Consider the following 16442-nt stretch of genomic DNA (forward strand, 5'->3'; position numbering starts at 1 on the left):
AGGAAACAGCATTGATGTCCTTGAGGTAGGATCTGGTGTCCCAGCATCCTCAAGAGTGAATCCTGTCATGGCTGCTATTTTGGTCTTCCATTTTGCAACATACAGGCTAACAATATATAGTTTTATAAAGACTTCTGTATGGAATATGCAGGATGCATAGATCGATTAAAGATAACTTCCTTTTATTTTGAGCAGAGGAAAGACAACCAATCTTTCTTGAGAAGTTAGTTTGATCATATAATCAAACTGCAATATTAATCTCCATTCATGAGATATGAAAGGATGGCATACAATAATAAGTCATGAGAACTCTGTAGACAAAAAGATTTATTGGCCATGTAAATTGAAGTTCTAGCTAGAGACATTTTTATGTCATAGCCAGTTTCAGGGCTGTTCTCATATAGAAGAATCAGCAAATCATGTTACCTATCCTTTTTGGTATTCTTGATTTCTTTCTTTTTGTCTGTAACCAAGATCTTCAGGGAGTCTTCCTCTATCAAATATGATTTTTATCAGTTTGGATGGAATACATAATTTTTCTTTTCCTGTGGAAACAAGAGTATTTTCTCTCCCCCAACATATTTGTCTCTGGGAGATTTCTTATCTTTTTTTTTTTAATTGAACATCTCTTTCTTACATCTGCTCTTGTATCCATTAAGCCTTTGGTCTCTCTTGAGTTTTCTGCTTTATCTATTGAAGTTGTTCTGGTTTTGCTATCTCAGTTGTTAATGTTTATATCCTGAGCAGTGTTGTTTAATTGTTCTGCTGATGAGTTTCTCTGTTGTTGACCTGAGATGGCTGATTTGAATTTCATATTGGGGCCTCTTAGGGCATTTTTAAACAAGGGCTTGCCTTATTTGTCCTTTGTTGATCTACATTCAGTAGTTCAGTGCTGACCTTTGCCATACCTTGTGCATATTTCAGAATGTCTTCTTTTTGGATTTTCTCTAGAAAAAAAAATCATTGTTCTAAGAGTGCCTTACCGACAATCTCTTTTTAAATGACTTTGGTTGCCACAATTAAAACATTTGGAGGTTTGACTTTTCTTAAAGAAAAGTCAAATATGATTTTTATCAGTTTGGATGGAATACATAATTTTTCTTTTCCTGTGGAAACAAGAGTATTTTCTCTCCCCCAACATATTTGTCTCTGGGAGATTTCTTATCTTTTTTTTTTTAATTGAACATCTCTTTCTTACATCTGCTCTTGTATCCATTAAGCCTTTGGTCTCTCTTGAGTTTTCTGCTTTATCTATTGAAGTTGTTCTGGTCAAATAGATTCTTTTATCTATTAAAGTTGCATTCTTATAATTTTTAAATTCAACCTTTCAATTGGACATCATTTAAATTCTTAATGAGGCTAGACATTATCTATTGTCATTTGTTGTGTAGTAACCAGATAAGGTAAGATTTGTTTTCTAATAATCTTTGGCTGACTTTTCTAATTTTCATTATTTGGTGGTGCAGTAGGCCTTAGCCTTACTTCATCTTTCTAAATTTTGTTTATAATCTTTTCTAACTTTTTCACTAAAGTCTGTAAGTCCTGTATCTGATTTTCATATTTTTTTCTTTTCTTGTATCTAGTACTTAATTATAAAAATTTCTAATTTTTCTTCCAAGGCCTATATCTGGTTTTCATATTTTTCTTTTTCTTTATATCTCTACTGTCTTATATTAGTATTGGTATATAGAACTTTGTACCTGTTTTCTGCTTTTTGTTACCCTATTTTTTATTTTGTATTGAGCATAGTATCTTTTTATTCTTATTTATTAATCTTAGAAAAGTATCTAAGCCATGTGGTTTTTTTTCCTCCTAAGGTCCAGTTTTTCAAGAAGACAAAACAATCTAAAATGCTTGTCTTATGCTGTTCTGGGAAGTTTTGCCTTTGATCTGCTTTTTGTTCTTTTTTTTTTTTTTTAAAGTGAGCAGTCCTCTTGTCCGGGTAACTTGACACCAAGTGTATTAGAATAAGAATGAAACTTAATATTGAAATAACTTTAAATGGCCATGTTTTAATTTCCTCCATATCCTCCATCTCCCTTGAATCATTTAGAATAGTATTACATAGAGGTTAAATGGTCTTTACTGGGTTTTCTTTCATCTTTATGTGTTCTATCTCTTTACAATTATCATTTCAATGTATTTATATCTAACTGTGATGTTTTATATTTAGTTCCTTTTGTTTTTAACATAAAACTATAATTTTTAAACAATTTTACCTGTTTGGAGGTCTGTTCTTTGAGTTTGACTTCTGCTTCTGTGCTATCAGCAGTTTCACCCCCATCTTTCAGCACACAGAGAAGAGGCGTGTTTCTGCCTTTTACCTGTAACTTCGAATACACTACCAGATCCCAATTCCTCACCCATTCCAGGAAGTTGTAGGGTTAAAAGCGTTGGCTCCTTTGTTCAACAAGTGTCTGACCAGGAGGAGCCCCTTTAGTTGGGTCTAGTAAATTGGCTCTGTGCATCTTAGGGAGACTTTTGGCTTGAGAGAACAGTTCTGTTAGGGTTTTTTTTGCAAGGCTTTTGCATGAGAGTCAGCCGTTCAGATGGCCTTGTGGTACCTCAGAAGGTCTGCAACATATGCCCCAGGCAGTGGCCTGAAAAGCTACAGAGTAAAAAGTAAATGGGAGCTGGTTCCTCCCACTCCACTGCCTCTGTGATTTGCCCTTGGGAGAAGCCCCAACTTCTGTGTTCTCTTTAAATTCACTAGGGGCATCTTTAAAAAGTCACTTTCCATAGTATCTCTCTGCAGATTCCTGCTCCATGGCTAGTAGCCACTTCTCTTGTGCTGTTTTGGGAAGTTTTGACTTTTTGACTTTGATCTGTTTTCTTTCTTCCTTTCTTCCTTTCTTCCTTTCTTCCTTTCTTCCTTTCTTCCTTTCTTCCTTTCTTCCTTCCTTTCTTTCTTTCTTTCTTTCTTTCTTCCCTTCCCTCCCCTTCCCCTTCCCCTTCCCCTTCCCCTTCCCCTTCCTTCCTTCCTTCCTTCCTTCCTTCCTTCCTTCCTTCCTTCCTTCCTTCCTTCCTTCTGGCTAACCTGACACCCCCCATCCCCACCACCCAAACCTGCCACCTGGTTTTTACCCAGGCCTTTTAAGGTTGTGACCTAATTGCCCTAAGTTGAGCACCATTTTGTAGAGTTAGGGCTTGGTTCCTCCTCCCAGCTCCATCCCATGGTACTTGCATATTATTATTGATCTGGCTCTTTGGGCTTCAGGTATGTTTCCATGATCTCTCTGAACCCCTTCTACAAAGTTTCAAATCCTCCATCTCGCCAGCTTTTCTGAATCTCCCTCTCTCCCTCACCTTCCTTTGGTTGGTGAATGGCCCATACTATTGTCTATTCTGCCCAGCCATTGGGTGATCAGCATTTATTTACAAGACAGAGAATAAATGGTGAGAGTTGTTTATACAAACCGGAGACAGGAGATTCTTGGTATAAGCATCACAATTCCCTGTCCCTATTGAAAGAAGATAAGAGGGCAGAGAAATCAGCATTTGTATAATACAAGGGTAAACTTTACAAGTGGTGTACAAAAACATTATGCCTACATATAGGACTATAATAGGGGATACAAGGTAGAATAGGAATGTTTTCATTGTCTAGGGTGGACTACTTCATATATGGCTGGGTGGCTACATATAGACCATGAAAGAGACTGTTAGTGTTTCAGGAAGCTAATAATAATAATAATAAGCATCTTTAATACTTTAAAATTATTTAACTTAGACAAATGACAATTATATACATTTATAGGACACAATATGATATATAAAATTGAGGTAGTTTACTTTTTTGTTTTGAGACACTTAAAATTTACTTTTTAAGCTACTTTATAATATATTGTACATTATTGACTGTAGTCATCATGCTATAGAGTATATTTCAGATCTTATTCCTACTGTTTAATTACAACTTATACCCATTAAGTTACAATTCCTAATTCCTCCTCAGCTTCTGAAAAGAGCTCAGAAAAAGAGCTACAATGTTCTTTATTTTGTGTCTTTAGTGTAAAGAGCTCCAAATAGAAAAGCATTTTGTGCTTGATTTATTTGTTTATTTGTTTTTTTAAAAAATTAGTTATTTTATGTATATGAGTACACTGTAGCTGTATTCAGACAAAACAGAAGAGGGCATCAGATCCTAGTACAGATGGTTGTGAACCACCATGTGGTTGCTGTGAATTGAACTCAGGACCTTAAACAATTGAGCCTAATAATAATATCGGCACTGTGTGCTTGATTTGTAAGTTTTAGTTCTATAAATATTTTTACTTACACAGGTATAAATGACCTAGGGAATCAGGGAGAATTCAGTAGGAATATCAAAAAGGACATTTTGTATTAATAGAATAACATTAATAGGCTCTCACTAAGTTGCTGAGGGTAGCCTTGAACTCATGAGCATTCTACCTTAGCCTCTCAAGTGCTATGCACAATATATCTTTATTGCTATACAAGTGTTCTACCACTGATCTATACCCTTAATATAATTGTAATTTTGAATGACTACTATTTTATATTGGTATATAAAAATAACCTATCAAAATTTATATTTCTACCTCTCTCAAAGCTTTTTTAAAAATTTTTTCTTTTTTATTGGATATTTTTATTTACATTACAAATTTTATTTACATTTCCTGGTTTCCTGTCTATAAACCCCCTGTCCCCTCCCTGTCCCTCTTCTTCTATGAGGGTGTTCCCCCTCCCCAGCCATCCAACCCTTCCTGCCTCCCCGCCCTGACAGTCCCCTACAGTCGGGGGATCCAGCCTTCATAGGACCAAGGGCTTCTCCTCCCAGTGGTGCCCAACAAGGCCATCCTCTGCTACATATGCAGCTGGAGTCTCTCAAAGTTTGAATTTTGGATCTAAATTAATCTAGTCCTGCTAGATATTTGTGGTATATGCTAAAAAGACTTAGATTCTGTATTCTATAAGCTAGTATGATGGGTGTAGAAGCAGATTTTAGATTGTCTAAATCCATGGCAATTATTCTATTTCCAGCTTGATTTACAAATTTCTGTTTGATGACTGCAACGATACTTGAATTATTTTTCAAAAGCCTAAAACTTATAAACAAAAGGTAGTAAAATATAAAATAAGCAGATTTAGGTAAATAACATGCTTATTATAGGAAAATATAAATTGTCTAGACCATATGTATGGCTTTTTAATTTTAAACTGTGCATATAAAGTAATGATTACCTTCTTGGCATTTTTCACCACATGTATCATTTTATTTGTTCTTATTCTTCTGTCTCACTACCTCTCCAATCTCTCCTGCCTATATCTTGCTGGTCTTCTACTCCTACTAATATTTCTTTTTCTGCTTTTATACCACATATATCCTATTATTCCCCATGCTCTCCCTCCTTTTCAGCACCCCCTCCTTATCCTCACCCTCACCATTATGCACAACACATACACATACACACAAACATTAACATCCCAAGTATAGTAGAAATCTTGCATTCTGGCTTATTTTGTGAAATATAATAATTTCCAGTTTTATATATTTTCTTTTGCAAATGCTGTGATTTCATTATTATTTACAGCTGAATATAATTCTGTTGTATATTCGTACCATATTTTCATTATATAGATATTTCTGGAGAGACATTGAGAGATATTTATTAGCTGTTGTGGATTGTGTATTAATAAACACAGTAGTAAATAAACTCTGAGGTATGCTGACTGAAGAGTTCCTTGGATATATACCCTGGAGTGTTATGGTTCAGTCATATGGTAGTTTTATTTTTTGTTTTAGAGTAGCCTCCACTCTTGATTTCCATAATGGTTGCAATACATTACATTCCTGCTAGCAATCAATAAGGTTGATTCCACATTTTCCACATATTTGCCAGCATTTGTTTTCATTTCTTTTGTTTGCATAGTTTTAATTAGTTCTTTGAGACTATTGTGCAGTGTATTTTGATCATATTCACTTTCCCTCCCCCAACTCTTCTTGGATCTATCCTCCTTTCCTTTCTCATCCAATTTTGTGGCCATTCATCAGTGTCATGTCTGCCCTGACCCTAAGGCCTATTTGTGCTTCCTGAATATTCTTGGATGTGTCCATGTTTGATTTATTACAGTGTTAGAAAAAAACTGACCCATCTATGAGCGGCTAAGAATCTCCAGTAGCTCCTTGTGTAGGGGTGAAACTTTATGTCCAACTTCCTTCTTCGTTACTGAGATTTGATCTGGCTTAGACTTGCAGAGATCTTCTTATGCATGCTGTCACAACCACTGTGGACTTTTATGTTTAGCTTTCTTGCTGTGCCTAGAAAATACGGTTTCCTTGTAGTCATCCAATGCCTTTGGCTCTTCTGTCTCCTCTTTGTCAAGGATCCTTGAGACTCGTGAGGAGGGACTGTGGTACAGAGGTCCCATTTAGGGCTGAACATTCCACAGTCTCTTATACTCTACACATGGCCCAGTTGTGGATCTCTGTGTTGATCATCATCTACTGCAAACAAGTTACTCTGATGAGGGTTGAGAGATGTCTTAGTCTATGGCTAACTTTAGGAAATTGTTCATTGTTTTATTTTCATCTTGTTTTATTTTAAAATTAACTTACAAAGGAATAAGTTCCTTTATGACATTCTCATGCATACTTCATTTTGGTTGATTTCCTTCTCCTCCTCTCCCACTCTCCTCCCATTTCTAGATTTCATCACTATACCTTTCTTCTCCCAATATTCCCCCTTCTACTTTCATAGCTCATGTATTTGTTAGGCATTTGTATTTTTCTCTTCTAAAATTTTATTTGTTCATTTATAATTTTATACCTATATTCTTTCATAGTATTATACATATGTTAATATATTTTGATCTTATTCACCCAATTATTCTCTCGTATCCCCTTTTACTGCAGACTAAACCCATTCCTGAATTTCCCCCTACTTTCGTGTCTTTTTCTTTTGTACCACACTGCATTTAACTTGGGCTTCTTGTATAACCATGAGTGGAATGTTATTTATTTGAGTAAGGGCAATTTTATAATGGCTGCACTACTGAGGAATATGATTTCCCCATCCCCCAGCAACCATTAACTGATTCTAGTTTCTCAGAGAATTTTAAACCCGTTCTCTGTCCATGTTGATGTCCCCAATTTTCTTTTTTTAAAGATTACAATATAATATAATGGGTTTCATCATGACTTAGTTTACATATATACCAGTAAACTTCATTCTCATGAGTTTTTCCTTTATTCCTGGTCTTTTCCCATTTCTCTCTGCCCTCTGCAGACTTTTCCTTTATTCTACCAATTATTCCTTTTCTGTTTTCTTAGTACATGTGTTTGCTTATTTTGAGACAAGGTCTCATCTCACTGTGTAGCCTTGTCTATCATGGAACTCTCTATGTAGACCAGACTCCCCTTGAACTCACAAAGGTACTATTTGTTACTCTCTCCATTTTTAAAAAAGATCTCTTCATATCTCATGATCCCCTTTCTAATTTTGTCATCTATAAATACACACATATAAATACATATATACACATACATAATCTTATTAAATCTAGGTTCCACATATGAGCAAACCCATGTGACGTTTGTCTTACAAAGCTTGAATTATTTTGTTTAACATGATGGTTTCCATTTATAGCCAGTCTCTTGAAAATTAGGGCTGCCAAAAGTTTCATTATATTATGTGTGTACCACATTTTCTTTATCCATTCATCTGTTGATGAACATTTAGACTGAAATTTTGCTACTGTGCCCATTGTGAATGTGTGGCAGTAAACAAAGATGTACAATTACTTCTGTGGTATGTTGACAGAGTCCTTTGAGTTCTGGACTCTATATCAAACTTGCATTTTATGAAAAAACTGTGAGTTCTTTTAACTTCTGGACTCTCTCTCCGGCTTTTATTTTTATTACTTTTTATTATTTGTATATGTCTATGTAGTTTTATGCAAATGAGTGCAAGTTCCTGAAGAGGCCAAAAGAAGAAATTGTATCCCTTGGAGCTTGAGTTATAGGTAGTTGTGAACTGCATTCAGCATCGGTGCTGGGAACTGAACTTTAGTTCTCTGCAAGAATAATATACACTCTTTAGTTGACTCATCTCTTTAGTTCCTTTCATGTTCTTTTTGGATAGTCATTCTAGTTAGGATAAAACACAACCTTGGGCCAGTTTAAATAATTTGTATTTTTCTGATCAGTGAAGATACTGAACTTTTTTTCAAGCATTTGTACTTCCATTTTTATTTTTGAGACTTACTTTCTTTTATATGTATGAGTGTTCTGCCTATCTGTACTGTCTGTGTGCCTTATACATACCAGGTAGCTGTGGAGATGAGAAGAGAGCATCAATTCCCCTGAAACTGGAGTTACAGATGGTTGTAAGTCACTGTGTGAGTGATGAGAATTGAACCCATGCCCTGTGGAGAACAGCAAATGCTCTCAACAGTGGAGCCACAGCTTCAGTTTCTCTTTCTTTCTACTTTTGAGGACTGTTTATTCAGATCATATGGCAGCCTTTTAGTTTAAAGATCTTTTCATAGTGTTTAGTTTTTGGAGTTTTTCATATATTTTAGATATAGTATTTGTGATGTTTAGCTGTCAAAATCTGTATAGGCGAAAGACCTATCTTTATACTTTCCAAGCTTTTTAAATATTAGTCATCCTTGTGGCGGGATGAGGCCATGAATTTCAAGTATTCCACTGGAGGCTCTGAGGTTTTTAAATCTATAGAAGTGAATAGCAGCTAGACGGCAGTGGACGTTGATCTGCCTTCTGACCTAATGCTTAAGGCTATCAGATTCTGGGGTTGTTCTCAGTTGATGAAGTCTGCTAATAACTGCACCCTTCCCCCACAAAGATGAAGCCCAACTCCTGCCCTCCAAGTCAGTTTGACAGGCATGGAAGTCCTCACAATTGTCCTATCCACTAAAGGAGTCACTGTCTCCTCTGAATTGGTTCTGAGACTTGGGAAGTCTGTGGACTTATTCTTTTTTTTCCCTTTCTTTTATTGGATATTTTTATTTACATTTTAAATGATGTTATTCTCTTTCCTGATTTCCTGGATATAAGCCCCCAATCCTATCCCCCTCACCTTCTTCTATAAGGGTGTTCCCCTTCCAATCCACCCCCACTTCCTACCCTCCTGACATCCACCCAACACTGGGGGTCCAACCTTGGCAGGACCAAGGGCTTCCCCTTCCACTGATGCCCCAACAAGGCCATCCTCTGCTACATATGCAGTTGGAGCCCAGGGTCAGTCCATGTATAGTCTTTGGGTAGTGGTTTAGTCCCTGGAAGCTCTGGTTGGTTGGCATTGTTGTTCTTATGTGGTTGCAAGCTCCTTCAGCTCTTTCAATGCTTCCTCTAATCCCTCCAATGGGGGTCCTGTTCTCAGTTCAGTGGTTTGCTGCTAGCATTTTCCTCTGTATTTGACATGTTCTGGCTGTATCTCTCAGGAGAGATCTGCTGAAAATGCTATCTTTTTTCCATTGGATGGATTTAGGTCCTTTGTCAAAGATCAAGTGGCCATAGATGTGTGGGTTCATTTCTGGGTCTTCATTTCTATTCCATTGATCTATATGCCTGTCTCTGTACCAGTACCATACAGGTTTTATCACTATTGCTCTGTAATACTGCTTGAGATCAGGGATGGTGATTCCCCCAGAAGTTCTTTAATAGTCAAGGATAGTTTTCGCTATCTTGGGTTTTTTGTTATTATAACTTTTTTTTTCTTTTTTTTTTCTTTTTTTTTTTTTTTTCGGAGCTGGGGACCGAACCCAGGGCCTTGCGCTTGGTAGGCAAGCGCTCTACCACTGAGCTAAATCCTCAACCCCGTTTTTTGTTATTATAATTGAATTTGCAAATTGCTTTTTCTAACGCTATGAAGAATTGAGTTGGAATTTTCATGGGGATTGCTTGCATTGAATCTGTAAATTGCTTTTGGCAAAATGGCCACTTTTACTGTATTTATCCTGCCAAACCATGAGCATGGAAGATCTTTCCATCTTCTGAGGTCGTCTTCAGTTTCTCTGTCTTTTTATTGGGGAATTGAGTTCATTGATGTTAAGAGATATTAAGGAATAGTGATTTTTGTTTCCTGCTATTTTTGTTGTTAGAGGTAGAATCATGTGTGTCTCTCTTCTTTTGGTTTTGTTGCTGGCGATTACTTTCTTGGTTTTTCTATGGGGTAGTTCCCTCTTTGTGTTGGAGTTTTCCATATATTATCCTTTGTAGGGCTGGATTTGTAGAAAGATACTGTGTAAATTTGGTTTTGTCATGGAATATCTTGGTTTCTCCATCTATGTTAATTGAGAGTTTTGTGGGATATAGTAGCTTGGGCTGGCATTTGTGTTCTCTTAGGGTCTTTGTGACATCTCTCCAGTATCTTCTGACTTTCATAGTCTCTGGTGAGAAGTCTGGTGTGATTCTGATAGGTCTGCCTTTATATGTTACTTGACCTTTTTCCCTTACTGCTTTTAATATTCTTTCTTTGTTTTGTGCGTTTGGTGTTTTGACTATTATGTGATGGGAGGAGTTTCTTTTCTGGTCCAGTCTATTTGGAGTTCTGTAGGCTTCTTGTATGCTATGGGCATCTCTTTCTTTAGGTTAGGGAAGTTTTCTTCTATGATTTTGTTGAAAACATTTACTGGCCTTTTAAATTGGGAGTCTTCACTCTCTTCTATACCTATTATCCTTAGGTTTGATCTTCCCATTGTGTCCTGCATTTCCTGAATGTTTTGGGCTAGGAACCTTTTGAGTTTTACATTATCTTTGATGGTTGTTTGGATGTATTCTATGGTACCTTCTGTCCCTGAGATTCTCTCTTCTATCTCTTGTATTCTGTTGGTGATGTTTGCCTCTAGATCTTTTCCCTAGGTTTTCTATCTCTAGGGTTTTCTCCCTTTGTGCTTTCTTTATGGATTCTATTTCCATTTTTAACTCCTGGATGGTTTTGTTCATTTACTTCTCCTGTTTGGTTTTTTTTCCAGTAGTTCTTTAAGGGATTTTTGTGTTTCCTCTTTAAGAGCTTCTACTTGTTTACTTGTGTTGTCCTGTATTTCTTTAAGGGAGTTATTTATGTCCTTCTTAACATCTACCATCATCATCATCATCATCATCATCATAAAATGTGATTTTAAATAAAAATTTTGCTTTTCTGGTTTTGTCTGGATATCCAGTATTTTCTTTGGTGGGAGAACTGGGCTCTGATGATGCCAAGTAGTTTTGATTTCTGTTGCTTAGGTTCCTGAACTTGCCTTTCACCATCAGGTTGTCTCTGGTGTTAGCTTGTCTTGCTGTTTCTGACAATGGCTTGACCCTCCTGTAGGCCTGTGTGTCAGCACTCCCCTAGACCTATTTTCTTTCAGCCGGATCTGGGAAGAGAGGGCTCTGTTCTCAGGTGTGTAGGCACTCAGGGGGCACAGATGGCACTAGGTGATTTCCTCTTGGGTCAGGAATGTGGGCAGAAAGCAGTTGTCACCTCTTCTTTTTCATGAATGTCCACACTTCTGAGGGTCCAGCTCTCTCCCCCGTGGGATTTGGGTGCAGGGAGCTGTGTGACTGGTTCAGTTCAGTTCCAGGCACAGGCAGACACTAGCAGGTTCCTGCCTCTGACTGCTCCTATATTCCTGTATCCAGAGGCACTATGCAGTTTGACTGCTCCTATATTCCTGTATCCAGAGGCACTATGCAGTTTGACTGCTCCTATATTCCTGTATCCAGAGGCACTATGCAGTTTGACTGCTCCTATATTCCTGTATCCAGAGGCACTATGCAGTTTGACTGCTCCTATATTCCTGTATCCAGAGGCACTATGCAGTTTGACTGCTCCTATATTCCTGTATCCAGAGGCACTATGCAGTTTCCTGTTGGGCCAGGGATATGGGCATAAGTGGCTGTCTGTCCTGTGGTCTCAGGATTGTCCGCACTTCTGGGAGTTCAGCTCTCTCCCCAACAGGATTTGGGTGCAGGGAGGGTGTATTCTAAGAGTAGGAATTTCATTGTCTTTTCTTTAGGACCCCTGGCCCACCTTCTAGAAGCTTCAGTTGCTTTTCCTTTTGTCTGAGATCAGTCCTCCTGGAACTGTGAAGCGTTAGGCTTCTTTTTTGTATGTTTTCCAACTTTTCCTCTGCACTTTTCAAGTAGTACACCTTGTGACTTTTTGAAGTTCCTTGTTTCTTTTTCTCTTTAGGATAGAGTCTATTTAATTCTGACTTTTCACCTTTAGTGAGTCACACAGCAGGATCTGCTCTGCTGCCATTTTAACTACAGCGTTGTTGTTGTTGTTGTTGTTGTTGTTTTAACTTTCTGGATTTTGTTTATTTCTTTAGCTTTTTCTTTTTTTTTTTCCCGGAGCTGGGGACTGAACCCAGGGCCTTGCGCTTCCTAGGCAAGCGCTCTACCACTGAGCTAAATCCCCAGCCCCTTGTTTATTTCTTATTAGAATCCTAGCACTTAATAATTAGCCTAAGAAGAAATTATTTCAGTGTATTATTATTGCTAAAATAGAAAAGGGGCTTTACATATTTATTTATATATTTTTATACTTATATACAATTATATCTTTGTACATACATGTACATTGTTTATGGCTTCAAGCCATTTTAAAAGACTTTGAAACATATTAAATTCAGACTATTAGAAATTGAGAATTTATTATTTTTTATGGTATCTTTTCTTACACTTCTCCAGTAGCAGAATTGCAGGCATAGGCCATTATGCTGGACTTCAAGAGTTTTTTTTTTAACCACATTCATTTTGCTTGTCCTGGTTAAGCATGCCTGTGGTCTCAGCTATTTGGGAATTTGAAACAGAGGGTCATGAAATTGAGGACATCCTTAGCACATAAGTGAGATCCTGCCTCAAATCATGCAAATAGAAAACCTACTTTTTCTTATTCAAAAATAGTTACTATATTTGCTTTTTAAAAGCTTTTTTCATTTTACTTTTTAAAATGTATTTCATTCATCTTGTGTACATGTGTGCAAGGGTGCACACATATACATGTGTGTGTGCGTGTGTCTGTGTGTGCTTCTCACAATCACATTCTTGAGTATTGAGGTTAAATGACAACTCTTAGGAGTCAGTTCTGTCTTGTTACATTGTGGGGTGGGGACTGGAACTCAGATGAAGCCTTCTCACTGCCCCCCCCCCATTTTATTTATTATGTGTTGCATATTGTCAGAATGTGAGTATGGAAGTCATATGGCAGCATATGGGAGTCAGTTGACTTCCTTCTCCCATTTTGTGAATTCCAGAGATTAAAGTCAGATCATCAGGTATGATGGCAAGCACCTTTAATCTGCAGGTCCATTATTAAATTTCTTTCTTTCAAAAATATTTATATGTATCTGTTTATAAATGGATGGTTGCATACATGTTGATGAGTATCCTTGGAGGTTAAAAGAAGATATCAGATCCCCTAGAGCCAGAGTAACATGTTGTGACTCAGTATGGATTCTGATAATTGAATTGGGTCCTCTAGAAGAGCAGCAAGTGCTCTTAACCACTGAGCCATCTAGCTCTCTAGGTCCCATTATGTTTTCTTAATTAGGAATATGATACACATGCACACATACACATTCACATATTCAGCATTTTGTTTTCCCCCTATTAGTTCATATTAAATTGTGAGAATTCCCCATATCAGTAATTACAATAGTATTTTAGTCTATATGTACCTAAGTTATTAATGTGCATTAGGTTACTTACAATGTTCAGTTATTTAAGGAGTTGTGATAAAAATTCTTCTTAAAAAGTTAAACTTTGACGAGTAAGATGGCTCAACTGGTAAAGGTGCTGTCCATGAAGCCTGACAGTATGAGTTCAATCACTGGGAAATACATGAAGGAAGGTGATTGATTATCTATCTACTGCAAGTTATTCTCTCCCCAACAAGTCATGAAATGTAATTTTAAAATGTTGAAATTGGTTGGGTATGGTAGCCCCAGCCTGTATTCTCAGCATTTGGGAGGCAGAGGCAAGCAAATTTCTATGAGTTTTCTGCTAGCTTGGTCTACATACAGTAGTGGTCCTCAACATTCCTAATACTGTGACATTAATGCAGTTGTTGTGGTGACCCCCAACTATAAAATTATTTTAGTTACTACTTCATAACTATAAATTTGTTAAATATCTGATAAGCAGGATATCTAATATGCAACTCCCAAAAGAGTTGATAACACATAGGTTGATAACTGAGGGCATAAAAGACTTCAAAGCTAGCCAGGGCTATGTAGTGAGACTCTGCTTAAAAATTTATAAGTTAAATTTATATGTATAATTATCTCAAGGAATAATTTGATATTTTATGGTTAAAAAGTTTAATAAATGTCATGTTGATTTGTGCTTTCAGTTGTTTAATTTGTAACCATTTTCTCTCAGGGCATAAAACCAGCCAGCTTCAATAAAGTCACAGACCCTGAAGTGAAAGAAATAATTGAAGGATGTATTAGACAAAACAAATCTGAAAGGTAGGTGGGATTATAACATAGAGATGATGGATGCATTTTAATCCTGGATACTATAATGTATATTACTGCATGCTGTTGGAAGTTTTAAACCTTGCTATCATGTGGTAAATTTGAACTGACATTTGTGTTTGTTAGGACAAACTTTCATCACCATCAACTTAATAGTAAGGTGAAATAATTTTTAAAAGTCAAATGTAAAGCAGGTAACAAATTGCCTGTTTAAATAGTTTAGAGTAAGCAGATAGATTACATTTTGTTTTATATCTTTGTGCCAACAATAATAGTATAAATAATATGGATATTTTTATTCAAGGAGTATTTTTATATGGATAACTTCTTTAGTATTGACTTTTATTTTTATTTATGTATAATTAATTACTGATTTAACTCGGAAATTTCATCTTTTTAATGATTTTAAAATATTTTTATGTGTATGTGTTTGTATTTTTGGGTGTATGTATATGTACCATGTGTATGTAGGTATGTGCAAAAGCCAGAAGAGGTATCCCCTTCTCTGAATCTGGAGTCATATGCAGTTGGAGCTGCCCACTCTGGGTGCTGGAAACCAAGTCTAGGTCCTCTCGAAGAGCAGCAAATATTCTTAACTGCTGAACCATCTCCCAACCCTCATTTTAGCCATTTTTATGTGTGTCTTTCAGAAACACATCCATCACCACTGTCAACCCCCAAAATATTTCTTCACTTGAAACTATAGCTCTGTAACCACTAATAATTCAGAATTCTTCCTTCTAGACCCTGATAATCTCTATTCTCTTTTTTAAAAAAATAATTTTTTTGAAATCATAATATATCATTTCCCTTTTCCCGGCTCTTCCCCCAAATCATTTCATTCCTGGCCTCTTTTTTTGTTACATTTTAACACACACATCTAAATGCATCACTACAACCTGCTCAGTCTGTATAGTGTTACTTATATGTCTATATTTTTAGAGCCAACAATTTGATATTGAATGAACAAGTGGGGGGCTTTTCCTCTGGGACAAGCACGTCTCCCACTCTCAATGTTTTTAGTGGTCTGTAGTTCTCTGTCTAGAGTTGAGTCCGTGGGAATTTCCCCTTCATATTAGCATATCTATTGATATCATCCTTTCTCTCAGTTCATGTCAGGCTAACTTGAGTCTTCATCAGTATTTGTCTTTATTGGATTTTGTTTTCAAATCCTTCATTGCTTTGTCATTTCTACTAGTCTTATGTTTTTGGTTTTTTGGGGCATCATTGCATCATTTATTCTCTTTAATTTCATTGAGAGAGGGAGAGAGAGAGAGAGAGGGAGTGAGAGAGAGAGAGAGATTGATTGATTGATTGATTTTGTGTGTATCTTCTTCAGTGTCTCCTTTAAATCCTTGAATTTTTTGATGAAATTTATGATTGTTATTTTAAATTCTATATCCTGGGGTTTATTTATGTAGTTTTATTGGTAGACATTTTTATAGAACTGGTGAGGTTTGGGGGTGTGGATATTGCCTTGATCTTTCATATTGTCTGTACTCTTTTGTTAGTTCTGTGTCTTGCTAAAGCTAGGAGAAGGATGTGGAGGATCTGTCTAGGTGTAGAGGTTGAATGTGGCATGTGTGGGCCTGTCAATCAGGGCTGGCAGGGTAATGCCCAGGTAGGCACCTTGGAGTCTTTCTATGTCTTTCTATTCTACTTTCTATGTCTGTGAATGTGCTTGTTCTTGGTGACTCATAAAAGTGGAATGTTTATTGTTTTATGTTTGGCTTATTATTACATTTAGTTTGGATCTCTCTCTCTCTCTCTCTCTCTCTCTCTCTCTCTCTCTCTCTCTCTCTCTCTCTGTCTGAGACAGGGTTTCTCTATGTAACAACCCTGGCTGTCCTGGAACTTACTCTGTTGAGGCTGGCCTCAAACAGAGCTCCACCTGCCTCTGCCTCCCCAGTGTTTGGATTAAAGGCATGCACCACCACTGCCCCACCCCACCCCACCTGATCCCACCCTGTCCAGCTTTAGTGTGGATTTTC

At 36.9% G+C, this 16442-nt stretch overlaps 1 protein-coding gene across 11 annotated transcripts in view; it reads left to right on the forward strand.

Annotated features, from left to right (window-relative positions):
* Positions 1–16442, forward strand: part of Wnk3 (WNK lysine deficient protein kinase 3) — a 143013-nt gene that overhangs the window by 54216 nt on the left and 72355 nt on the right. For all 11 annotated transcript variants that reach the window (XM_063280058.1, NM_001411818.1, XM_039099806.2 and 8 more), the window contains one exon: positions 14354–14442. In XM_063280058.1, the coding sequence (XP_063136128.1) occupies positions 14354–14442 (89 nt within the window). The remainder of the gene's footprint in view (positions 1–14353; positions 14443–16442) is intronic.

Source organism: Rattus norvegicus, chromosome X, assembly GCF_036323735.1.
Source record: "Rattus norvegicus strain BN/NHsdMcwi chromosome X, GRCr8, whole genome shotgun sequence".
NCBI classification, from domain to species: Eukaryota; Metazoa; Chordata; class Mammalia; order Rodentia; family Muridae; genus Rattus; species Rattus norvegicus.